This window comes from Boleophthalmus pectinirostris, unplaced genomic scaffold (assembly GCF_026225935.1).
Source record: "Boleophthalmus pectinirostris isolate CB_2022bp ecotype Guang Dong unplaced genomic scaffold, ASM2622593v1 HiC_scaffold_18, whole genome shotgun sequence".
NCBI lineage: Eukaryota > Metazoa > Chordata > Actinopteri > Gobiiformes > Gobiidae > Boleophthalmus > Boleophthalmus pectinirostris.
Genome location: NW_026571133.1, coordinates 2,069,758 through 2,096,708, shown reverse-complemented (window position 1 = coordinate 2,096,708; position 26,951 = coordinate 2,069,758). Strand labels below are relative to the sequence as shown.

The 26,951-nt window shown below is 39.5% G+C and overlaps 1 protein-coding gene across 1 annotated transcript in view; it reads right to left on the bottom strand.

The window, feature by feature from the left end:
• Positions 1–6,025: 6,025 nt before the first annotated feature.
• The window catches only part of rassf8b (Ras association domain family member 8b), a 69,260-nt gene continuing 48,334 nt past the window's right edge, over positions 6,026–26,951 (bottom strand). Inside the window, exons 5-10 of the mRNA XM_020929056.2 lie at positions 25,025–25,230; positions 23,492–23,695; positions 20,021–20,095; positions 16,484–16,606; positions 13,184–13,310; positions 6,026–6,141 (exon numbers count right to left, since the gene is read on the bottom strand). Coding sequence (XP_020784715.2) covers positions 6,026–6,141; positions 13,184–13,310; positions 16,484–16,606; positions 20,021–20,095; positions 23,492–23,695; positions 25,025–25,230 — 851 coding nt within the window. The remainder of the gene's footprint in view (positions 6,142–13,183; positions 13,311–16,483; positions 16,607–20,020; positions 20,096–23,491; positions 23,696–25,024; positions 25,231–26,951) is intronic.

Here is a 26,951-nt window from a genome sequence, read left to right as displayed (position 1 = left end):
GTTAGCGACGTGTCTGGACGGAAATCGTTTCCGATACGGTGATACATTTCAGTGATACATAATCAATTTTAACATTTTCTCATTTTCTTATATGAGTCCAATCTGTTGTAGAATTAATTTAACATTTTTGAAAACTAAGTAAATAATTGCGTAACACTAGACTAAAGTTCTAGCCTGGCTGGTGTCACCTTGTGTCTCCACTCAATTTCATTTTTCACCAGCGACTAGGTCAGGAATCAGAATACACCAGACAGTTCGCAGAAAACCCGGTGTGAGTTTGGGCACCAGCCAATCAGCGAAAAGACATACATTCTGTGTGGTCAACGATTACCGAGATAGAAGAGTTAAAGTTTGGTAAATTTTATCAAGGGGAAAGACATTATTGCCCTTCTTCCTACGGGATTCGGCGCATCACATACGTCACGACCAAGTAGCAGTGATTGGTTAAATTTTAAAAATGTACCCGCCTACCGTCGAGCGAGCGAATCCTAATGCTGCGAGGTCAGACGGTTTCCATAAAGTGAAACCGGCCAATGAATCAGGTTAGAGTTTGATGTTTGGTTTAAGAGGAGAACTCGACCTAAATCTGCAGGGTTTGTGAGTTAAACATGTGCGAATGAAACAAAACACGACTCCAGGTCTGTTTGTGAAGAGAAAACAACATTAGAACATAAATCAGAAAATAGCGTAACATGGACACTTTACAAAAATACCGTCAGTTAACATATTTTTTATTTTTTGTCATTAATTAACTCTTCTGTACCTCCACCTTTAGCTTCATGAACATCCGGCTTTGGCACCAGTAAGGCAATCGCATATGGCTACGGTCATTGCACACGTTCTTCATATGTACATTTGCATACACATCAACAACTGTCCTTAAAACTGTTCTTAAAGGTCTACTATGTCCACTCGGTCGGTGGAGGGGACCTGCTCGTGTCCATGGAGACGTTCAGCAGCAAGGACCACGCCACAACGAAGGGAAACGATAAAGATGTTTTATTGGGGGAGACTCAGGGTGGGGGTTTAATTTCTTATCCAAAATGGTCACCCAGCTGAATCAGAACCCCTTGAAGATGACGTTTTTGGACTGAAAGATCGGCGAAAGACACGGGTTGGAGGGAGGGGGTCAAGAGAGCTGAGGTGTTGTCGAGATAGGCCGTATAAATAGGCTTTTGGGTACCGTATTTTCCGGGCTATTAGGAGCTCTGGATTATAAAGCGCTTATGCTGTCATTGAATGGTCTATTTTCAAACTTTTTTCACAAATAAACCGCACTGGACTTTAAAAGAAACACAACAGTTTGATGGGTGAGTGGTTTTGTTTGTTTGTTCGTTCACGGTGACTCTGGGCTTTGTTCACGTGTAGGGAGGTGCTGTCTGGGACGCTGTTGTTCGCAGTGACTCAGTTGTTCAGTCGTGTCTAGAAGCGGCACATTGCACTCGCTTTTTCGGTTCGTTCCTCCGTTCCGTTCCTCGTCGGCGTGGAGTGATGAGTGTGTCTGTGGGTGTGTTTCGCTGTGCGGTCGCTGTCTGCTCCGTGTGTGTTTGCGTGTTCTGCGGGTCTTTTGCGGCTTTGTAGTTTACTGAAGTCGTGCTGGGACACCCGAGTGGATTTGTGTATGGGGCGCTCTGGATTGTGGCGCGTGGTCATTTTTTGATGGGGTTAGAGGCTTAAGAGTGCGTCTAATAGCCCGGAAAATACGGCAATTGAAGGCGTGGTTGGGAGAAGCTATAGAGGTGCTCAGATTATTTTATTTTTTCATCCTCAACTGCATCACAAAACTCATCATCCATCCATTTACACAGCCGGGTTTTGACCAGTTTTCAAAAGCGTACCTTTATTTGAGTAGTTAAACCACCACCCGCCCGAATTTAATTAAAATATTATTTTAAATATTGAATTAAAATATTATTTTTCGTCACGCCATCCACCCGACCCGCGGTTACAGCCAAGGTGTCCACGACTGTAAAAAGCTCAAGACCACACGAATCCAGACCAAGACTAGTCCGAGACCACAGTGTCCCGAGACCAGGACAAGACCAAGACTTTTAAAGGTCGAGACTGAGACAAGACCGAGACCACGGCTCATCGAGACCATCTTGGTAATTTTTGACATTTATTTGTATTTTACAGTTATTTTGGCACAATGTTTTTATAAATCTATCTCCATTTGATCTGATTAATGTTCATTTAAACTTGAAATAAGCCAAGCAAACTGTACAGCACTGAAACACTCTGCGCCCCTTTTTGTGGAGCTTCACCCACAGTTTGAGAACCTCTTCTTTAAGAGAACTTCAACTGGCACTTTAGACAAAACTATGAATAAAGTGAAGACAGTGGGTAAGATTTTTAAACCTGTTTTGTCAAGTTCCTAACTTGGAGTTACATTCTCTTACTGGTTTTGTGGTGGGATTTACCTCTGAATATTTAACAAACGCACGTCATGACAAATACAGATTCACTTTTATCAGGTAAACTTCAGCCACATGACGCGGTAAGAATTTTTTTGCCGACAGCAGTGGCTGTAATGAAATATGACCTCGAATCTGAGACAAGACCCAGTCCAAGCGCCTTCAAGACCGAGACGAGACTGTAAAAAAAATGGTTTAGAGACCAAGACCGGTGGTCGGCTGGAGAGGAGGATGAGGCGTGGTCCAGCTCCTGAAGCTCAGTTAATCATATTAACTCCATCATATATTAACTCCATTTATTGCTTTGTCTAGAATGTTCCACAGTATTGGATTAAAATTATCTATATCCGTGGCAAGTAACAAGTCAGATCTGTGGAGAGGCGATCCCGCTCACAGCAAGAATAATTTTTTTTTGTACATGTTTGAGCAATCTTTAATCAAGATGTCATATTGCAACCATTTTCACCTCCACAGATATTTCTCCAAGTTTCATTCTTTCATTCTTTAACAGTTAATACTCCCTACAACTGTACATCTCGCCCTTATGTAACAGATAATACTCCCTACAACTGCACAACAACTCAGCCTTATGTAACAGATAACCCTCTGTCCTGTCAATCATCATATCACTGTTTTCTTATGACGTCTTGATAAAGCTGGGATTTTTTTTTTTTTTACTTATTTTTCTGTTTTATTTTGACTTTTACATATATATTTATATAAGTTTGTCTTATTTGACCTGTCTCTTGCTATATTTTTGCTACTTATTTAGAATTTATTATTACTATTTATATTTTTTGTCTTTGTTATTATATTTATTGTGATGTGTGAGCCGCTGTGTCCAAATAATTTCACTTGTGGATCAATAAAGTTTGTCTAAATCCAAGTCTACGTCTAGTAAATTTAATAAATAAGTTTAATGTTGGACTGCGGAACATTCTAGACAACGCGATGACATCTCCACGGACACAAGCAGGCGGCAAACTCTACTAGAAAAGTTACATATTACAGCTTTAAATGTAAAGTTGCATCTCTCGGTAAACAAACGGATGAATGCTGGTTTCAAGAGTAAAAGTTTTGTCCACGGTAACGTTCAAACACGAGTTCTGACATCAGGGCGGCGTTGGGGGGTCAGCACATTCGCCGCACAGTGAGAAGGTCCCAGGTTCGATTCCCGGGCGTTTGCATGTTCTCCCCGTGCTCCGGTTCCCCCCCCCGTTAATCTACAACATGCATAAGACGTCAAATCCTCCAAGACTGGGTCGAGATCTGGAGACGGGTCCAACGGTTCCTGTCAGGTTCAACCCAGAGACACTGAAGAGTGGGTCAAACGCAGAAGGCAAATTCCCCAACGCGTACAATAAATCCTGCCTTAAAGGTGCAGTGCTTAACGTTTGTTTGGGGGCCCGTTCACCTGCTTCTTCTGCTTGGAATGTTCCACAGTATGACATTAAACAGCTCTACTTTATATTTACTCAATTACAAGTGGTTTTAAAGCTCAAAAATACCTAGAAAAACCGTTTGAGCTGGGTCGCCTCTCCACAGATCTGACCCGTAACTTGGTTTTGGTTTGATCTCCTTGAGGATTAGGGCTCAGTTTCATTGAGAAGTTCCCAATACACACGATTCTACAAAGGCAGAAGTTCAAAATTCATGTCATTTGGTTTGTATCTGAGACCTTCTTTATCATGTGAATAAATATTGTGAAAAATATTGAGCTCAGAATTGAACTTTGACCCTTATTTGTCAGTTCCTGTTCTCTGTTTTTGTATCATGAGTCAAAAATACAGAGTCGTGCAAAGGCAAAAGGCAGTGACAGTGTATGTTTGGTTTGTGATTTAGTTAATAAATATATTGTATTTTAAAATCCTTAACAACTCAACTCCTTCTTTTTGTTGCGGCCTTGGCACAGGGTCTTAACACATTAAATAAATAAACCTATGTATTCAATTAAACGTATCTAATTAGAAAGTGAAAGTATTGTGTGTATTTATTCATACTGTACACACTGTACTGCAAAGTCACTTGTGAGTCAAACTGTTTTAACTGTGTAAGTGTCGCCGCACGATCCTGATCAGCACTAAACAGGAAATCCAAAGTTCTTCTGTATCATTTCCAACAAACTCCATGATGACTCGACCTTCATGAGGTGTTGTTTCTTATCATCAATGGAAATCTGGGGAAGTCTGTCCGGTTTCACTTCGTGGAAACCATCTGATCTCGCAGCATTAGGATTCGTTTGCTTGACAGTAGGCGGGTACTTTTTTAATTTAACCAATCGCTGCTGTTTGGTCGTGAGCCGCTAATGGGACTAACAGGTATATTAAGCTTTTCCCAAATCCCGTCGGAAGAAGGACAGTAACGTCTTTCCCCTTGATAAAATTCACCAAACATTCTCTTTGTTCTGGCTTTAAATCCTCGATCTCGGGAATCATTACCAACACAGAATGTATGGCTCTTCGCTGATTGGCTGGTGCCCGAACTCACACTTCTGGGGTTTTTGCGAACCGTGTAGTGTATTCAGATTCCTGACCTACTCGCTGGAGAGAAATTAATTTGAGTGGCGGCACTAAGGTGGCACCAACCTGGCTAGGAAGTCTGAGGAAAATCATGCAAACCACAATAATGTCAGTCTTGCCTTTTGCCTTTTGCACGACTCCTTATTTTCAGTTCATGACACAAAAGCAGAGAACAGGAACTGACAAATAAAAGTCAAAGGTCAATTTTGAGCTCAATATTTTTCACATACAAATATTTCTTCATTATAGCAACTAGTTGTCAAACTTTGGGAGCCCAGACTATTATACTTTTGTGTGGGCAAAACAGAAACTTTGAAGTCATTTTTTCTCAGTTTCACACTCTGGAGAGTTAAGGTGTTCTACCTTTGTAGGGCAGAAAGTATACTTTGATACATAAGCCACGATTCAGTGAGTTTTCAATTCGGTACAATTCAATATAGTTCAATAAAAATAATGTCTAAATCATGACTGTGACACTAAAAGTCTTGTTAAACCACTTCTTGTGCAAAGTTCATATGATTTTTTTTTTTAATTTAATCATCAAAACAGTGAAAATGTCAAATGTGTCGCATAAAAGAGTTTCCTTCCACTGAACAAGCAACAAAACTGTGGCTTTGTAAAAAAATAATTTAGTAAAATATACCAAAAAATAGTCTTGGTGATATATCGATACTGTATCATTACATTAAACGATACGATACACTGATATTTCAATATGTTTGCACACCTCTAATGGAGATAGAAAGGTTTAATGCCATACTGTGAAACATTCCAGACCAAGCACTATATCTATAATCTGCACGGAGAAAAGCGTTTGACGGACCCTCCACCAGAAAAGTTACACACCGCAGCTTTAACAGTGAGTTTTATTCTTTGCGCAAATCTCCTTTAGGCGAACACAACATGAGGTCGTCGTCTCTTAGTCTCTCCCACCCTCCTCGCTCGATTTTTCAGGAGCTGTTTACGTTTGCTCCCAACATTAGAGGAGATGGAGTGGAGCATTAAAAGGCTTTCCGTTGGCACAGGGAGGAGAGGGGCGCAGCGTGATGCCCCCCTCGCCTCGGGGTGCTTCCTGGGAGCGGGGCGGGGGGGTCAGACGTAGATGCCTTCAGGGTTGAAGCCGGAGGAGATGGGGCTCTGCAGCGTGCGCAGGTCGGTGGGTAAGAGACGAGACGAGCCCGGGCGCTTCAGAGAGCCACACTCCTCGTCTGTGACAAAGAGAGAAGAAGAAATGAAAAGGGTTTTAAAGGTTATTACGGTATTTTCTGAGCTGTGTTATAATGTCGTTTCCTCGTCACAAACAAAAACACACCTGGAGTTGTGTTTTGTTTTGTTTCATTCACACATGCTTAACTCAAAAACATTGCATAGTTTAACATACATATTACTCAAACTGGAAACACACTGTTGCACTCTGTGATGTCACGTGGTAATACAGGAAGTGCTCCACAGTGTTTTTAAACTCCATGCACCTTCACTAGAAGCATTCGGATAATTTCTGCGTTGGAACTGCCAATTTCTAGTGAACTAATGATGAAAGGTACTGTATTTTTCAGACTATAAGTCGCACTTTTTTCATGGTTTGGATGGTCCTGCGACTTATATATTAAAATTTTCAAACTGACAGCCGCAAGAGGCTCTAGACTTGTGTATCAGTTTTCTGCGCAAGTCTCTGGCAGAAAAAGTCATTGTCCTGCTGCAAATAGTGAAATATGCAGCAGAAAACAGTAATCGAGCAGCAGAAAGAAAGTTTGAAGTGAGTGAGAAACTTGTGACTTTTGGAAAGCGGGAAGGAGAAGACAGCTTCACAGCAACCGGGCGGATGCACCGTCCTGGAAGTCACTGGATGACAAAGCCTGGACTCCTGTGACAACTGAAGTTGTGCGGCGTTGCTCAGAAGTGACACCGAGGATGAAGAATTGAATGGATTTAGTGATTTGGAGTGAGATGGAGAGTTTGTTAAACTTGTTCTGTTCTGTTGTTTATGTTATAGTTTATCTGAAGAACTGTTCATATGTGACGTTAACATATTAACGCCTGTTCAGCCTGTTGTTTTTTATTCTATTGTTATTATTACTATAACTTGCCTTTCAAGGTGAAATGTCGGTTCCTGGTTTCTGATTTTATAAAATAAATTTCCCCCAAAAAGTGTGACTTATACTCTGGAAAATAACGGTAGTTGTTCATTTGAAAACTACCACTATAAAACATCTAGGAGTGTGCAAAAATATTGAAATACCGATATATTGTACCATTTAATGTGATGATACTGTAACGGTGACTATGTGAAAAATACGTGAGAACAGGTTGGCTCGTGTTTCAGCTTCATCAGAACCGGCAAAATAACAAGTGCAGGGTTTTGTCTCAAACACTTCTGCCCCCTGAAAATGATTCTCTGTCAATAACTAGTCCCCAAAGAAAAACCTGCCCATAAAGCACTGCGACAAAGTTTGTAGGTCACTACAATACAGGATCAATATCGTGGGCTGCTGTATCGATATATCGCCAAGAGTGTTTTTTGGTATATTTTACTAAATTATTTTGTTACAGAGCTACAGTTTGGTTGTTTGTTTAGTGGAAGGAAACTTGTTAATGCAACAAATTGGACATTTTTACAGTTTTGATCATTAAAATGTTTGTGTTTCATATGAACTTTACATTCAAGAAGTGGTTTAACAAAGACTTTTCGTATCACAGCCATGATTTAGCCTTTATTTTTATTGAACCGTATCGAATCAAATTGAAATATATCGTACTGAATCGTAAGCGCGCTGTATCGAGATATGTATTGTATCGCGGTCTGTGTATTGATTTATGTATCATATCAGCAACTTCTTAATGACACCCAGCCCTAATGACATCACAAGGTGGAACAGAGCATTTTGAGCTTTGGAGATGTATGAATGTTTATAACGAGACACAACTCCAGGGCTCCTTTTTAATGAAGTAAAAACATTAGAACATGGCTGAAGAATCCATTTTGCATATTTTAGTATCTTTAACTCTTTCCCCCAAAAACAAGATGTTTCCTTAAAACTTTTGAAAAAAAGACGTGATTTGACGACCTTTAGAAATGACATTTAAACAGAACTGTGAAATAAACCCACACTAGACTGACAATAGATTCAAGTATGTTTTCATTTTTTCGAAGTTACGAAATAGTGACGATGGTGGCAAACACAACACGAAACACGTGCAATTCACACCTGCGGCACACAGTTTTAGAAATAATGAGGAGCACGGTTTTTATGTTTAAGTTTAGATAAAGTGACTTTTATAGATTCAAAGTGATGATGTTGAAGTTGATTATAAAGTGGAAAACAGCGAAGCGACAGACTTTCGGTCAGAATGCCGCTACGTCTGTGTGGAGTCCTGCGAATCCGAACAAACTTAGCTTTATACTCGATTATGAACAAAATTGCTGAAATCTGGATGTTTCTCAGGTTAGTCCTTTAAAATATTTCAGTCTTTTTTTCCAATGCGATGTATAACAGAATCACTACAGAAAAAAACACTTATGCGGAGCTCTGCACAAGAAAATAACCAAAATGACAAATACTGGAACACACTGACGAGGAAGAGTTTTATTATTATACAAATTAGTTGAATAAGCTAAATGAGTTGAATATTAAGTTGAATAAGCTAAATGAGTTGAATAAGTTCACACAGGTGTAAACAGGTAAAAACAGGTGCACACTTGGCTTTACTGTATCTGGTGATATGAAGTCTGTTTAAATACTTGACAAAGTATATTTTTTATTTTTTTTTATGAATATAGTTCTCAGAACATTACAAATGCTGAATGTAGTTTTTTTGTTTTCAACCTGACCAGGTAAACTCTCAAGTGAGCTGTTATTTAAATGAGTTGAATCACATTTAAACATCCAGAAATGAAGAGTTCAGAGTTAAGGTTTCCAACAAATGCTGTGTTACAATTAAGTTCATGAGTGTAAAAATTTTTATAATCATTGTGGAAGTCTGTTTTCTTTTATTATGCATTAGAACTAGTAACATATGTATGGGTTGTTCTAGTCGGCGTCCGGGGGGAAAGAGTTAAAAACAAGATAAAAAAAAGAACAGAATGATGAAAAATACGGACATTGTCATAGGAATTAACAATTTCAACCCAACTATTACAGCTTTTAATACAAAAAAGCTTTCAGAATGTAGCAAATTTATACTTTGCTCTTAGGGGTGAAATATTCAAAACGTAAATTCACGAATGTTGAACCTGATTATTTCTTTTACTGACAAAGCTCAAGGGCTCTTTGTATTAGAACAGAAATCTGCATTTAACAATATTCATTTTAACTGCTCCACATTTGTATTAATAAATATTCTTGCCCTTGTCGTGGATACCTCTGCCACCACTCCACAGCGTTAGTACTATTTCATTTCATTTCATTTATATTAAGTTAATTACAGCACATAATTAAATTCCTTTATTTAGACTTGTATTCTAATTAGGGTGCGCACATTTTAGTTAATATAAATCTGAATTATTTACTTACTCTTGTTCTTTTTTTGTTTTGTTCGAGTGGCCGAACAAAGGGGAGGAGCACTATTTAGTTTGTTTTACTAAGTTTGTTTGTCTAGTTTGTTTAAGGTCACTTTATTATCACTTATTATTTTCTGTATAACACTTATTTTGCCTTCTTGTTATTTTTATTATGTTAGTAGTTTTAGTTAATTATTTAGTGTAATTCCTCTGTCCTTTGTCTGGTCGGGTTAGTTTTGTTTTGTTCAGTTTGATTTAAGTTGGAAGTTTGTTTAATGATTTACCTAATTTGAGCCTTTGTTAAATCACATCTTTTTTTCTTTTTTTTTTACTTTATTCAATTTAAACTTATTTTTATACCGTGTTTGGTCCACTTCAGCCCTGTAGACTGCGGTGATGCCGTCTGAAACTCGGCTATAAACCATAAAATAAAATGTTTGTTATTCTGATCCAGGAAACGAGAAGGGGCTTTTGAGTTCTGTCGTCCGTCACAAGGGGGCACTGTGCAAAAACCTCAGCCACCAACATCAGCCGCAGTGAGAGGAGTCGTGTTATATCTATACAGTGTTGGGAAGGTGACTTTTAAAATGTAATCCCCTACAGATTACAGATTACATACACCAAAATGTAGTTTGTAACAGTAATCCATTAAATTACTTAAAGTGAGTAATGTAATCTGAATACTTTGGATTACTTGATATTGTCATGTTTTTTAAAACTACATGAATGTAGCAACCACATCCTGAAAATTCTTGTTTGTTCAGTCTTTACTTGACCAGATTAAAAATATTATTGATAGAGAAATGATTTATATATGAGATCACTGCTGCCTTCAAGTATGTCCACCTACAGTTAGTGTCATACTGTGTTAGTTTAGTCCTAGTTTAGTCCTGGTTTAGTCCGGTTTTAGTCCTGGGTTTAGTCTTGTTTTAGTCCTGGTTTTAGTCCTGGTTTTAGTCTTGGTTTTAGTCCTGGTTTTAGTCCTAGTTCAGTCCTGTTTTTAGTCCTGGTTTAGTCCTGGTTTAGTCCTGGTTTTAGTCCTGGTTTAGTCTGGTTTTTAGTCCTGGTTTTAGTCCTAGTTCAGTCCTGTTTTAGTCCTGTTTAGTCCTGGTTTAGTCCTGGTTTTAGTTCTGGTTTTAGTCCTGGTTTTAGTCCTGGTTTTAGTCCTGGTTTTAGTCCTGGTTTTAGTCCTGTTTTAGTCCTGTTTTAGTCCTGGTTTAGTCCTGGTTTAGTCCTGGTTTTAGTCCTGGTTTAGTCCTGGTTTAGTCCTGGTTTTAGTCCTGGTTTTAGTCCTGGTTTTAGTCCTGGTTTTAGTCCTGGTTCAGTCCTGTTTTAGTCCTGTTTTAGTCCTGGTTTAGACCTGGTTTAGACCTGGTTTAGTCCTGGTTTTAGTCCTGGTTCAGTCCTGTTTTAGTCCTGGTTTAGCACCAAAATGTGAAAACAGGAAAATACCTCTGTGTAATCCATTTATTTCAACAAAGTAACTGTAATCCAATTACCACTCACTGAAACAGTAACTGTAACTGAATACAGTTACTCATAATTTGTACTCTGATTACATAACTCCAGTACATGTAATCTGTTACTCCCCAACACTGTATCTATATGAGAAAGGGTTTTATAAGATTTTCTTCATAAACAATATTTTAGACACGTTATTTATTTTTAAAAAGACGCAATATGGAACTTTTCAGGATGATGATCTTATTGTTTACACTGTACATCCTCCTGAGACCCGATTCATCTGTGTCCTCTGTAGTGGACGCTGAGTTAACCAGTCTGTCTTTTAAGTGTTTTGTGATAAACTCTTAATGGGTCTTATAGCGCATGTTGCATGCTGGGAATTATTTTGGTCGGCGGCAAGAAACACTAATTCAACATGACGGACGGAGCGAGAAAACACGTAAAGGGTATTGATCCTGGTTATTTATCCACTCGAACGGCAGAGGACCCAAGACCATTTGACCAGAAATTGGTCATAAGCATCGACGGAGCCAAATCACCCTTTTCAACCCCGACAAAAGGTGGAACAAACCAAATTTCTGGTCAGAATCGCCAACTACCTGGACAAATATTCACTTTGGCGATATCCACAATGACTTGGTGGAAACTCCTGGGCCATTCACAGCAGAAAAGATGAAAACCTCCAAGAGTCTCGATGTGTTGTTGAACTTGTTGGAGTCCACGGTTTGTTAGGATCTTCTACGTTTGCTCTGCGGATGTTTGAAAGACGTTTAATTCACCGTTAGTGGTTCTTTTCACTCAGAATACGAAAAAGACATTTTCCTTCTTCCGTGCTTCTATTTGTGCATCCGATAATGCAGCAGGAATTTACCATTATCGGGGAGAAATACGCGAGGTTACGCACTGTGTTTGACGCTATCGTGTTTCTTGCCTCCGACCAAAATATTTCCCAGCAGCAACGCGGGCTTTTAATAACAATGACGTCAGCTGAAACTCGCCTATAGGCACTATCAGGTCCAGGATAGAAAATGAACTCAACAGCAGGGAGACCAGATTTTCAGCTTTGGAGCGGTCGGTAGTAATAAGAATGTGAATCAAACTGTTCTGCACTCGGCCCATTCATAACAAAAATGTGAGTCGGTATAGTCACATTTTCTTTGTGTTTTGGTCGTTTTCTTAAGCAGCTTTTCTGTAGAACAGATGACAGTTTATGAGTCTTTTTACTGTCGGTAGGGAACAGATTGGTCAAAAATAGAGACACATGGGACATTTCTGCTGGAACAGGGGACACAGGACTCAAAACTGGGACTGTCCCGGGCAAACAGGGACGTGTGGTTGCCCTACTCAATAGGAGTTAGTTTGTGGCTGCACTATAATTAGAATATATTTTTTTTTAATTAAACAGTAAAAGGGAGTCTAAAAACCTTCTGAGGCGACTGTAGAAGCTTGTCAGAGATGTTGGTCATCAGAAAAGTTGTTAGGTTGTTAACTTCATGTGGATTTAACACCAAAATATCCCTTGCGTCCATTACAGTGGACATGTTATAAAATTATAAATAAAAATAAAATGACAAAAAATCTAAAATGCTAAAGTGTTCATTTACCTCCAAACAGACAGAAAATCACAAAAAAAAAAAATATTGCAATACACTTTTTTCTTCAGGTCCCAAAATGATATGTTAGATAAGATTTCATATTTTATTTGTTGTTGTTGTTTTTTTTTTCATATAATGTAATAACTGCGTGGCAAACAAGACTAATGCCATGCTGTGGAACATTCAGACAAAGAAATAACATCTTCATGGAGACAAGAATCTGACCTTAAACCTGAAAAGTTACACAATGCACCTTTAAAAATCAAATATTACACTATTTTCTGATGTTATAATGTTGTTTCTTCATCACAAACAGACCTGGAGTAGTTTTGTTTAATGCACAAACTCTGCATATTTAGGCTTAAAGTTCTTCTCTTCCACCTTGTGATGTCATATTGTGATACAGGAAGTGCTCCACTGTGTTTTTAAACTCCATACACCTTCAGTAGAATCATGTGGATGATTTCAGCCCCTGGAATTGCCGATCTCTACTGAACTAAAGGTAAACGGTAGCTGTTATCCTGAAAACTAGCACTTCGTGACATCACAAGCTGGAACAGAGCATTTTGAACCATTACAACATGCCTAAAAGCTCACAGCAGTCAGTTTTGGTTAACATAGGACATTTATGGAGCTTTTCATGACTGTAGTGAATTGAGCGCGAGTGTGATTGGAGGGGTGATGTGCACTTGCCGTTGCCCGTCTCTGGTGAACTCTGGGCGGGCAGCACCGTCACCTTGGTCCCCGTCTGTTGGATGAACTGCTGGAGGTTCACCTGACGCAGCTCTTTGGTCAACTGCTCCAGCTCCTGCTCCTTCTCCTGACACACAAACACACAAATTAAAGTTACAATGTGTACTGTATTTTTTCCGACTATAAGTCACACTTTTTTTCATGGTTTGGGTGTTTCCTGCGATTTATTCTCCGGTGTGGATTATATATTAAAATTTTCACATTGACAGCCATGAGGGGGCGCTCTAGGCTTGTGCGTCTGTATCATAGTACAGAACTCTACCTCCTATACCACTGTCACTGGCTCTACTGCGCATGTCTCCCGCAGAACAAGCCGTTGTCTTGCTGCAAGTCATGAAATCTGCAGCTGAAAACGATAATCGAGCAGCAGAAAGAAAGTTTAGAGTGAGAGAGAAACTTTTGACACCGGGAGGATGCAACATGAAACTTTCCTGAAGTCACTGGATGGATGGACAAAGCCTGGACTTCAGTGAAACCATCCTGTCGGGATTCAGAAAGGCCAGAATAATTCTAACTGGAACTGATGCTGAGTCTGACGACAGCGACACAGAAGAGGAAGCGGCGTCTGTTTACCTCCGGAGGTCGTGGAGTTGCTCAGAAGTGACACCGAGGATGAAGAATTGAATGGATTTAGTGATTTGGAGTGAGATGGAGAGTTTGTTCAACTTGTTCTGTTCTGTTGTTTATGTTATAGTTTATCTGAAGAACTGTTCATATGTGACGTTAACAGTCTGTTGTTCTCTCTTCTATTGTTTTTACTAGAACTTGACTTTCAACATGAAATGTCGGTTCCTGGTCTCTGATTTTATAAAATAAATTTCCCCCAAAAAGTGTGACTTATATATGTTTTTTGTCCTTCTTCATTACACATTTTTTTGGCTGGTGCGACTTATACTCCATGGTAACTTTTAGAGTTTTGGAAAATGGAACCGTTGATGTTTTTTGTGTGTGTGAAAAGGGTGCAGATATTACAAGTCTACACGTCTTTCTGCTCCCTTTCATTCACACTGATGTATGAAACAGAATGATTTTATATTCATCTTACACGAATGAAACAAATAAAGAAAAGAAATTAAATTAAATGACTTCCTTGTCTTCATGGAAATATTCTTAGTATTGCTTCTTTTGAATTTTTTATTTTATTTATTTATTTTATTTTTTTTTACGGTAAGGTATCCTCTATCGCTACGGAGACAAGCAGGAGTCGCCAACCAGCCAAGTTACACGTCAAATCTGTGGAGAGGCCGCCCCATTCACAGTAGGAATACGTGTGTGTTTCAAAGTATTTTGCAGCTACAAAAACAATCACGTTAGAAAGAGACGTTGCACTGAAAGAGAAGGAGCATTGTGTCACTTTTCTACTTGTTTCTATGGCGATGTCATTGCTCTGCCTGGAATGTTCCACAGTGTGACTTTAAACAGCTCTACTTTACATTTATTCAGTCACAGCTGGTTTTATAGCTCAAAAATACTTCGAAAAACAACATTCTGACTGTGAGCGGGGTCGCCTCTCCACAGATCTGACCTGTAACTTGGCCTGGTTTGATCTCCATGAAGATAGAAAGATTTAAAGCCATAGTGTGAAACATTTCGGACAAAGCGATAACATCTAGATGGAGAAAAACATTTGACAAACCCTGAACCCAAACCCAGAAAAGTTCCACAACGCACCTTTAAGTAAACAAGTAAATAAACACAAAAACTGGCAAAACCGAGATAGAAATTGTGAGTAAATTTTGCCAAGTATCCAGGCACGTCTCCAGTAGCAACAGCAAGATTAAAGCACTATATTGGAGCGTGTTAAATGAGTTCGAGCGTTTCTGTTTCCCTCGTGAGGAGTCGGGCGGGAAAACAACTCTGGAGCTCGTTTTCTCATTTACAAATCTTTTAGAGGCGGAGGATTTAAGACAGACATTTAAAAGTCTAAGAGAGCGTGTTTAAATCGGAGGCACGGATCACTGGAGATGTGGAGGAATAAACGAGGATTTAGGGTCAATAGTGCTCGAGATAAGTTTAGTGTTGATATAGACTAGTCCTCATTTAGTCCTGGTTTAGTCTTGGTTTAGTCCTGGTTAAGTCCTTGTTTAGTAGTTGTTCAGTCTTGGTTTTGTCCTGTTTAGCCCTGGTTTAACCCTGGTTCAGTCCTGGTTCAGTCCTGGTTTAGTACTTGTTTAGTCTTGGTTTAGTCCTGGTTTAGTCCGGGTTTAGTCTTGATTAAGCCCTGGTTAAATTCGGACTAAGTCTTGGTTTAACCCTGATTTAGTCTTGATTTAGCCCTGGTTCAGTCCTTTTTCGGTCCTGATTTAGCCATGGTTTAGTACTAGTTTTATCTTAGTTTAGTCCTAGTTTAGTCTTGGTTTAGCCCTGGTTTAGTCCTGGTTTAGACCTGGTTTAGTCCTGGTTTAGACCTGGTTTAGACCTGGTTTAGACCTGGTTTAGTCCTGGTTTAGCCTGGTTTAGACCCTGGTTTAGTCCTGGTTTAGCCCTGACTTAGTCCTGGTTTAGCCCTGACTTAGTCCTGGTTTAGACCTGGTTTAGACCTGGTTTAGACCTGGTTTAGCCCTGACTTAGTCCTGGTTTAGACCTGGTTTAGCCCTGACCTAGTCCTGGTTTAGTTCTGGTTTAGCCCTGGTTTAGACCTGGTTTAGACCTGGTTTAGACCTGGTTTAGCCCTGACCTAGTCCTGGTTTAGTTCTGGTTTAGCCCTGGTTTAGTTCCAGTTTATAGCCTGTTGTGTCCGACATTAATTCTCATCGTCCAGATTTTGTCTAAAATTGTTACTCAGAACAAAAAGAACAAATTTTAAAAATCTGAGGTTAAAAAGTACAAAAAAAACTGAACGATGTGTGAGTATTTAACTTGAACTTATTTAACTAATTATGTATCCTCTAATATAATATTAGAATATAAGACAACGTGGCAAAACATAATTAATTACTTAATAAGATGTACAATTATTCTGAAATATATAAATTAATTCAGTCTTTTTCAACAGTCTTTTGAGTAGAATTACAGCAGTTATTTGCACGTAACTCTTTTGGCTCAAACAAATACTATGACTGGAGACAGAAATATGTTTTGATCAACGTCCTTTTAAAGAGTTACACATACTGAAGTTTAATGCAGAAAGCACAATGGAACGTGTGTTTTTTTTTTCCTGATTTAAAACTAAAAACCAAATGGCTGATAAAAAGTACAGAAGGTATTGAGGAACACAACTATCCATGAGTGGTGTGAGACCTGTATTCTCTTGGTGGACAGGCAGAGGGAGCTCTCCAGGGCTCTGCAGCTGCTCTCCAGTCTGGACGAGGCCTGACTCTGCACCTCCAGCTCCGAGCGCAGCTTCTCCACCTGAACCTGAGCCTGGAAAATAAAAACAACTCAACTTTCAACTTTCTCTCAGGTCAGATTGTACGTTTGTAGTGAGTTCTTGCAGATTTACAAGTACAAGATATTACAATCACAGCTGAACCTGCATTGCTCCTGTTTTAATCTGCACATAGAGATTTTTTCTTTCTCAGTAAAAGCTGTATTTGATTTAAACTTTTTTTTTTTTTTTTCCCTCATATCTGGGGAAACAGGTAGGTCAAGTTTAAACAGTTTAAAATCTTACATACTGTTCCTTTAAGCCAGTATCTTTCATTTGTAAAAGATTTTCTGTATCTTTAATCTATTGTATAAATATTTTGTTGAATTAGTGTCGAAAATATGCGCCATCATATTGAAGAATGGACTCGATTACTCTGCTTACAGCCACTTTCAGATGATTAGGTAAAATACAAAGTCCTTTTTAGTGCTCAGGTTTGTGATAATAATGCATTTATTTATAATTTATTAAGCGTTTTCTTTATCATTTAAATTACATTATTCCTTCACTCCACACTGGTGAAATGGTAAATTATTTCTGTAGCCACAGCTGCCTGAAGGAAGACTGAAAGAAGCGAGACTGACAATCTGTGCCATCGGTAGGGCTGGGTATCATTAAGAAGTTGCCGATACGGTAAATACCTCGATACATAGGCCACGATATGATACATATTTAGATACAGTGCACTTTCAGTTCGATATGATATATTTCAAATCAATTCGATGTGGTTCAATAAATAATAAAGGCTAAATCATGTCTGTGATACTAAAAGTCTTTGTTAAACCACTTCTTGTGCAAAGTTCATATAAAACACAAACATTTTAATCATCAAAACTGCGAAAATGTCAAATGTGTCGCATAAACGAGTTTCCTTCCTCTAAACCAGGGGTGTCAAACTCATTTTGGTCCGGGGGCCATATCCAACCGACTTTGATTCCTAAAGGGGCCGGATCAGAAAACTCATGTCATATAAACCTCAAAAATAACAATAAGTTCAAATATTTGTGCAGAGAAATACAAATCTATTACAGAAATCTTTCTAAATTGATGAACTCTTTCTTTTACAAAATATTATAATATTATAATATTATGAACAACCACAGACTTTAAGAAAAATGCAATTTCAACACAATGTTTTAACATGAACTTATTTACAAATAAGAATAAGTCAATTTTTTGGAAAATCCTGCACTTGACTCCACTTTTCTCATTTTTGACATTTTTGCTGATGAGGCTGTCATTCTACAACAGTCAAAATGATCGTCTTTTAAGAGCGTTTGGAAAGAGACAAGTCTTCATTTGTGCTGCTCTGGTGGGAGGGGCCACGTACAGAGACGCTGGAGACGCTGCTGTGATAAACACCACAGAAAAATTAACCATATTTTAATAGAAAATATCATTAAAATATTTTAGAAGAAAATCAGCCGAGGGCCAGATTAAAGGTCTTGGAGGGCCGGATCTGGCCCCCGGGCCGTATGTTTGACACCTGTGCTCTAAACAAACAACAAAACTGTAGCTCTGTAACAAAATCATTTAGTAAAATATAACAAAAAATATTCTTGACGATATATCGACACAGCAGCCCATGATATCGATACTGTCTCATCATTAAACAATACGATATATCAATATGTCGATACCCATCGGTCCTGCCACCACTGTCACCCACACTCACACCTGATCCATAGTCTGACAGTGTGGATGATTCGTCTTTCCCAAGGACACAACAACAATGTGCACTGATCCAAATAGGAATTGATTCACCGCACTCCGGTTTAGTTAGTCTTACAAAAACTTTGGTGTTCAAAACATTAGATGTCAGCAAACACTTTATTGGCATTTTATTGGAAAGTTAAAACTGCTGTGTGGAGAAATGGACGCTGATCACACACACGTGTTTTGGAGTTGCCTGAAAATTAGGGAACAATTAAACACAACCTTAACGAGTATTCTGGGATATGGAATTCCGAACACATCACACGTATGGTGATGTATCTGGGAAATATATCTGATGTAGTAAGGAAGGAGGACATGTATTTGACAAAAATAGTTTTAGCTGCATCTAAAAAGGGAATTACAAAGAGGTGGTTACAACCAGATCCACCTGCACAACAAGACTGGATCAGGATTGTGGAGAATATTTCAGTGATGGAAAAAATAACGTATAATCTTAAACTGAAAGGTACAAATACGATGAGCAATGGGAAAAATGGAATATATTCATAAATGACACCAGTAAAACAACATAGTACATAAAAATGTCGACACTAAATGCATGTTTAAATAAGAACCTGTAGCTCCAGACTGTTGTTACATTGGGGCCCGGTCAAGCAGAAGTAAACATCAAGGCCAAAAATTCAAGTTAATGCATCTGATATAAAAATGTATTGAACAGATACATATGTACTCTAGTTTATGAAACTGTTGACCTTTTTTCTGTACCATTTTTGGTTCTAAAGTTACATATGTTTTAAACAGACCATGTATGAAACATGGAACAAAAATTATTTCCCAAATTTCAAAGACCTGAAAATCATGTAAATAAATGGATGTATTTCATCATATCTTGTGTTATTCCATCTTTGAACTGTTGATGAAGGTACATGATTTTTTTTTTTTAAGTATTTAAAATGATAAAAATTTGCTTGGAAGGACTGACATATTTTATAGAAATAGTTTCCTTTCATTTTGAAGTAATATTAAAGTATTCAGAAAAAAAAAACTGACAAATTATGTAAAATCCTGCACCTTCTACTTGTTTGCACAATTTTCCCTCCGTTACTTTTCCCTCCGTTACCATGACCTTTCTTAATAAAAAATCTCATTACTCAAAAAGTAAGAGGTTTTTCAACCTAATCTTGTACCATATGGTAGAAAACTATATGAAGCAAATATTCAAACCAGTTTGTTAAGGATATGTAAGTGAGAACCAAGAGTTTTCACTGTTTGGATTTATTGCCCAAAAAGTGCTGCATATTTCATTCCCTCCGTTACCAACATGAGTTTTTAAATTTTTTGTCAACAACTTGAAAGAATATCACAGGTTTAACTTGACCCTGTTGGAGTGTAACTCTTTCCTACATTCTGATACTTTACTTATTTCAATAGTTCCTCTAGTTTCTGAATAAGAGACATTTGAATGTAAAAAATCTGCCCCTGTTTCCCTCCGTTACCACTTGACCGGACCCATTGTTTTTGATTTTATATTGTTTTTGTATGTTTTGAAATGTTACTTAAAACCAATAAAAACAAAGTTATATAAAAAAAAAACTAGACATAATGTGCTGTTTGGATCTATAAAACATGCTTTTTGATGTTTACAGGAGCAGCGCCCTCTGGAGAACATCCAGGATTCACAGAACCACAGTTACACAGTGTAACTTCCATTTTTCAGGTTGTGTAAGTTTTACCTCTTCTTCGTTGACTTTCTGGTTGAGTTCTGCTTCGTGCTGCTGTCGCTCCTGTTCGAGGCTCGTCTCCAGAGACTAAAAAGCAAATGTGTCAAATATTTTTAAGACGCACATCACAAGAACAGAGAACAAGTATCACCAATTTATTTTTTGGGTTGCAAATATGTTTCATGAATAAAAGTGAGCGGCACAGTGGCAGGCACAGGTCACTGATTTCATTCCCAAGTCGGATTTGCATATTCTTCCTGTGAACCTGCAGAATTCTCAAGTGGAATCTGTAACTGTCAGACTGTAAATTTGTTGACCTGGTTTAAGGTTCATATCTCTGTAATTACTGCACCTCTCCACATGAAACAAAAACCGGCACAAAGTTCAGTGTCGTCTCTGTTAACATGCATGAAAAAAAAAAGTTTTCAAAATAGCTTCAGAAAGGAAAGTGGTACCATTATTCAACTTGATGATTCAATTATTTAAAGGTTGTATGGAGGATTTTTTTGTTTGTTTGTTTCAAATTGTCAATGAAAGTTTAAAACAGCATTACACAGATGCAGCAGCCTTGTAATTATGATGATCCAAAAAAAAAAAAGAATGAAAATCTATCAACTGTGGACGTAGTGAGGCCAGATAAACATCAGCCAATAGAAAACAAGGCTCCCTCTTTATCTATTGGCTGTTATGTTGTCAATCAAACTCCCTATGTTTCTAGTGTAACTGACTCGTCGGCGCGCAGGGATTATGCAGCGGTTCTTAGAGGCTTTTTTAAACTGTCGCTTCCTCGCAGTTCGCACAAAGTTTTTTGCGATGGCGGACGAGAATCCACGACCAGTTCGCCGCAAAAGAAAGTCCGTTTTTGAGGTCGCTGAAAGAAGAAGAGAAGGAGAAAAGGAGCGAAGACAAACTGAGGTGATTCTTGGAGATTCCTTCATTTGCGATGCGATTGTGTGACTGAAGCAGACGAAGGGTCTAAAAACTGACGTGTCGGTCACTAAATTATTTCTAGACAGGTCACTTCAACAGTAATTCTGAACTACTGAGGGAGCTGTGGAGGAGGGAGGTGGTGTCACGCATGCACACCATTTTTAAAAGGACTGTCGCTGTATTTCTCTTCCCTTAAAAAAATCCTCTATACATCCTTTAAGACATGATGTTGTCAGGTTGTAAGAACATTAAGTCTAAATGTTTGTGGAGCTAATCCCAAACAAATAATGATAAGGTTGTGGATCATAAATTTGGATTTTTCTTTCAAAACAAGTGGATCTCCAATAGAATTACACAGGCCCCTTTCCTCCATCTGAAATAATCTACAACATGAACTTAAAGTGGAACTAAACACTAAATCCACTTTCTTTGCTACTAAACTGTGTACATGGTGTTTTAATAACATTGTAATCTTTGGCCAGTTTTAGTGCAAATTAAGTAAATCTGCAGCTTTCTGGTTAAAAACACCTGAATCAAAGTTTGTGCTGACTTCAACGACCTCTGTAAGTTTAAGTACTTGGTAACATCTTAAAAACTGCCCTAATTACAGTCAGGCTCCTTTAGTCCTCCAGGTACTGCCCAGTTTAGCGGCTCTGTTTGGCCGCATTTCATTTTTCTTTTCTCATTTCCTTCTCCTTGATTCCTCTCCTCGATTCTGCAGGAAGTGGGTGAGGAAGTCCCACCCACAGAGGAGAGGAGGAGAGAGAGAGGAGATGAGAGAGAAACAGAGGAGAAAGGAACGGAGGAGAAAGGAGCAGAGGAAAGAGAAGAAGAGCAGAGGAGAAGAGGAGAGAGGAGGAGATGAGAAAGGAGCAGAGAGAGGAGTAGAGGAGAGAGGAGAAGAGGAGAGGAGAGAGGAGCAGAGGAAAGAGGAGAAGAGGAGAGAGGAGGAGATGAGAAAGGAGCAGAGAGAGGAGTAGAGGAGAGAAGCAGAGGAGAGAGGAGAAGAGGAGAGGAGAGAGGAGCAGAGGAAAGAGGAGAAGAGGAGAGTGAGAGAGGAGCAGAGGAGAAGAGGAGAGAGGAGAAGAGGAGGAGATGAGAAAGGAGCAGAGAGAGGAGTAGAGGAGAGAAGCAGAGGAGAGAGGAGCAGAGGAAAGAGGAGAAGAGGAGAGGAGAAGAGAGAGAGGAGGAGATGAGAAAGGAGCAGAGAGAGGAGTAGAGGAGAGAAGCAGAGGAGAGAGGAGCAGAGGAAAGAGGAGAAGAGGAGAGGAGAGAGGAGCAGAGGAGAAGAGGAGAGAGGAGGAGATGAGAAAGGAGCAGAGAGAGGAGTAGAGGAGAGAAGCAGAGGAGAGAGGAGAAGAGGAGAGGAGAGAGGAGCAGAGGAAAGAGGAGAAGAGGAGATGAGAGAGGAGCAGAGGAGAAGAGGAGAGAGGAGAAGAGGAAAGAGGAGAAGAGGAGATGAGAGAGGAGCAGAGGAAAGAGGAGAAGAGGAGATGAGAGAGGAGCAGAGGAGAGAGGAGAGAGGAGAAGAGGAGAAGAGGAGATGAGAGAGGAGCAGAGGAGAAGAGGAGAGAGGAGAAGAGGAAAGAGGAGAAGAGGAGATGAGAGAGGAGCAGAGGAGAAGAGGAGAGAGGAGAGAGGAGCAGAGGAGAGAGGAGAAGAGGAGAGAGAAGGGCAGAGGAAGACAGAGGAGTCTGTTTCCTTAGGTTATATTTACATTGAAAGGTATCACTGTATCAGAAACAATTTGTGTCCAGACACATCGTTTCTGTGTCCGCAATCAAAGCCTTCCCTCCACACAGTAACGTGAAACCGCCTGAAACACTCGTCACTTGACTAGGCTGGCTTTACATGGGCGGTAAAAACAAGAAAGTGGAGCACCGTGTCTGAAGTTGCAGCAGCCGATTTCGAGCCGAGGAAGATGGCAAGCGTGAAAGCAGTAAGTAGTCGTAGCTCCGCTGTTTCCCGTTTGTCTCTGGTTTGTTTAAAGTGTTTTCCACAATAGCGTCACATGACCGACGTCACGAACCCAGCGAATCAGGAAGGCACAAGTCACAGTGACGTGGTCCAATAAGGACGCAACTAGGAGGTCCTACGTCAGAGTATCAGTGTTTTCAGGCGTCCGCACAGTGCCAGATCAGACCCTTACTCAGATGAATTCGTGGGAGCTGGCGGCACCAGATCGTTCCGTCTCTGGAGCAGTTTGAACGAACACTGCATCCACAACGAAAACGACTCGAATATGAACTAGTGTGGATGAGGCCTTAGTTTTAATGTCAAATTTGGGATTATTTTACAAGTCAAACACCCTCTGCTGCTGCTCACTGACACAAATAATGTTTCCTCTGTGGTTTCCTCCCCTTGCCTCCTCTGAGCTTTGGGACACCACTTAATATGGGGCATTTAATTGACAGCTGAGAAATGGAGGATTGAGGAGGAGAATAAAGCAAAAGAAAGCAAGGAAAGAGAATCGAGATGCAGATGAACTGCGGTTGTGGGCAGAGTTAAGGCGTTTAGTCCCACTTTAGCCTGCGCACTGTTTATGTACTTTACCTGTATGTGTGTGAGGTACTCGTTCAGTTTGCCCTCACAGTCTCTCACTCTGCTCTGGAGCTCGGTCAGCTGCAGTCTGAGCCTCTCCTCCGTCTCCTGCTCCAGCTGAAGCTCGTGTTCCCAGAGAAACTCCTCCTCCAGCTCCATGGAGGTGTTCATCAGCTGCTGCTCCAGACGGGACAGCTCCTCCTCCAGGTTCTCCCGCTGGAAACAGGAATTAATAAACAACAGTGACATTTGTTATTATAATACATCGTGATGCGTGAGCTGCCGTGTCGAAGTAATTTCCCTTGTGGATCGATAAAGTTTGTCTAAATCTAAGCCTATAATGACGAAGACAACAGGTAAATGAAAACAGGAAAAGTATTTACTGTTTATTAAAAGGTGCAAATGTAGTTTTTCTGGTTGCCTCCATGGAGATCTTATTGCTTTGCCTGAAATGTTCCACAGCATAGGCAAGGCAAGGCAAGGCAAGTTTATTTGTACAGCACAATTCGTACACAAAGTAATTCAAAGTGCTTTACAGAATAAGAAATACATTAAAATCATAATAAAAACAAATCAAAACATAAATAATCGTGAAGATTAAAATAAAAAAAAGAGAGACATAAATTGGAGAGAAGAGTGCGGAATGAAAACCTTTCAGTTATTTGCACAGTTAAACAGAAATGTTTTGAGTCTGGATTTAAACAGCGTCACAGAAGAGTCTGTCTCACATGTTCAGACTGTTCCAGGTTTTAGCTGCATGAACCTGAAACTCTGACTCCCCTTGTTTAGTCGTGACTCTGGGCACCAGCAGGAGTTGGTCCCTGAGGTCCTCAGAGTGTGAGATGTTCATATGACACTAACATGTCACAGATGGACTTTGGTGCTCGGCCATGGAGACACTTGTACAAGCAGAGCTGCTTTAAAGTCTCTGAGGCACAGGAGCCAGAGCAGAGACCTGAGACCAGGACTTATGTGCTCGTACTTCCTAGTTCGAGTCAGGACCTGAGCTGCAGCGTTCTGGATGTTCTGGATGTTCTGGATGTTCTGGATGTTCTGGATGTTCTGGATGTTCTGCAGCGTCTCACAGCTCGTTTGGAGAGACCAGTGAGCATAGTGTTTATAAATGATCTCTTTCCACTGAAGGAAGCAGGTAATGCCACCAGACCAAGCTGCAGGTCAGATCTGTGGAGAGGTGATGCCGCTCACAGTAAGAATGCATGTTTTTTTTCTTTTTTTAATCAATAATATGATGAACTGTAGGGTCAGTCCACCTCAGTTCACCCAATGAGTTAAACCCTACTTTGTCAAATTAGCACAGAAATGCTTAGAAAAACAGACATTCTGAGTGTGAGCGGGGTCACTTCTCCACAGATCTGACCTGTTAACTTGGTCTAGTTTGAATTCCATGAAGATAAGAAAGGTTTATTGCCATACTGCGAAACATTCCAGACAAAGCAATAAAATCTGCATGGAGAAAAGCGTCTGACGGACCGTCCACCAGAAAAGTTCCACAATGCACCTTTAATAAGTACCGTAGATCCTCACCTGTCCCTCTCCTAAGGCCTCCTCCCAGTCCCGGAGCTCCCCCTCACAGCCCTCCAGGCGGCTCTCCAGCGCCTCCAGCTGGTCCCTCTGTCTCTGCACCAGGCGGCTCAGCTCCCGACAGGGGCTGACAGGTGCAGAGGACACCCCACTGCCCCCCAGCACCCGGCTCAAATTCAGGTTCACCCCGCGCTGCTGCGTCTGCTTGGCTACAACACACGAGGAAAGAATGAATTTACTGATATAAAAGTACACTTCAACTTTCAACATGTCATATGATTTTGTTAATACTTCCACAAGACTTCTTTACCACTAGGGATGTAACAATAACCAAAATATCGCGATATCGTATCGTCAAAGTTCTCACAATAATATCGTGGACCATCACAATATATTGAATTACAAGTGTCTTTGCTTAAATTAAGAGTTATGCTGCAGCAATAGCTAAAAAAAAGACAGAGGGAACTACATAGACCATGATCCTTTGCTCCATTTCAGTGCAGACTACAAGAAGAAATAACAGTTCTAACACTTTTAAGTCTTTGTTCTTTGGATTAAGTCTTGTCAAGGCATTTTAAGAGAAAAAAGTTGCATATTAACTCGGGGGGTAACGATATCCAAGTCTCACGATACGATATTGTCAGAGTATGAACCTCACAGTATGATATTTATTGCGATATCGTGGGAAAGCGCATGATATGGCGGGGAGGCTCACGATTAGGGATGTAACAATATCCAAATCTCTCTGTACGATATTTTCATGATATACATCTCACGATACGATATTTATTGTGATATTCTGTGGAGGCAAAACAGCTAAAACTGTTAATATGCGACTTTTTCCTCATAAAATGCCTTGACAAGACTTAATCCAAAGAACTAAGACTTAAAAGTGTAGTTCCTCTGTCTTTTTTTTAGCTATTGCTGCACCATAACTCTTCTTTTAAGCAGAAAGACTTGTAATTGGATATATTGTGATGGTCCACGATATTACTGTGAGAACTTTGATGATGCGATATCACGATATTTCGGTTATTGTTACATCTCTAATATTAACAGTTTTAGCTGTTTACCCTCCACAAAATATCACAATAAATATCGTACCGTGAGATGTATATCGTGAAAATATTGTACTGAGAAATTTGGATACTGTCACATCCCTAATCATGAGCCTCCCCACTGTATCATGAGCTTTCCCGCGATATCGCAATAAATATCGGACCGTGAGGTTCATACCGTGACAACATCGTATCATGAGACTTGGATATCGTTACACCCCTATTTACCAGCACTATTTTCACAAAGACAAATATACTGAATGTAATTCAAATGAAACACTAATATTTGTTTTTTTTATAGGCGCCATTTTGAGAACTTGTTCAGATCCAAAGATGGAATTGTTTGTATGTTAATTAACACACTTTAAAATGAAAATGAAAATGAAAAGCATGGGCTCAAGGAAGATTTACTTGATAAAAACAATGCATTCATTTTATATGGCGCTTTTCCAGATGCTCAGAGTCACAGTTTTTGGGTTGTTGTTGATGAACTCATGCATATTTCCGTTTGTGGAAACCAGGACACCTTAGCGAGGGCGCGGGCGGCGGTCAGGCCCGTCAATAACGACAAACATGAAATAAATGATACCCAAAGTTACTTTACTCAAAGACGCTTTACACTTTCTGTAATGAATGAAAGAAATAATGTCTCATCTGTATTAGAAAAATAAATAAGTGATAAATAACAAAAAAATACCTTGCCTATATTAACAATAACCCTTTAACAACAATAACTCAACTCATAAATTACACTCAATGTTATTTTACTCAAAGATGATCTGTAATGAATGGAATACAGTGAGTCAGAATCAGGGAACTCCCTTTTCAGCAATGCACTACTGCAAACCAGCACTTTTTTTTTTTTTTTTTAT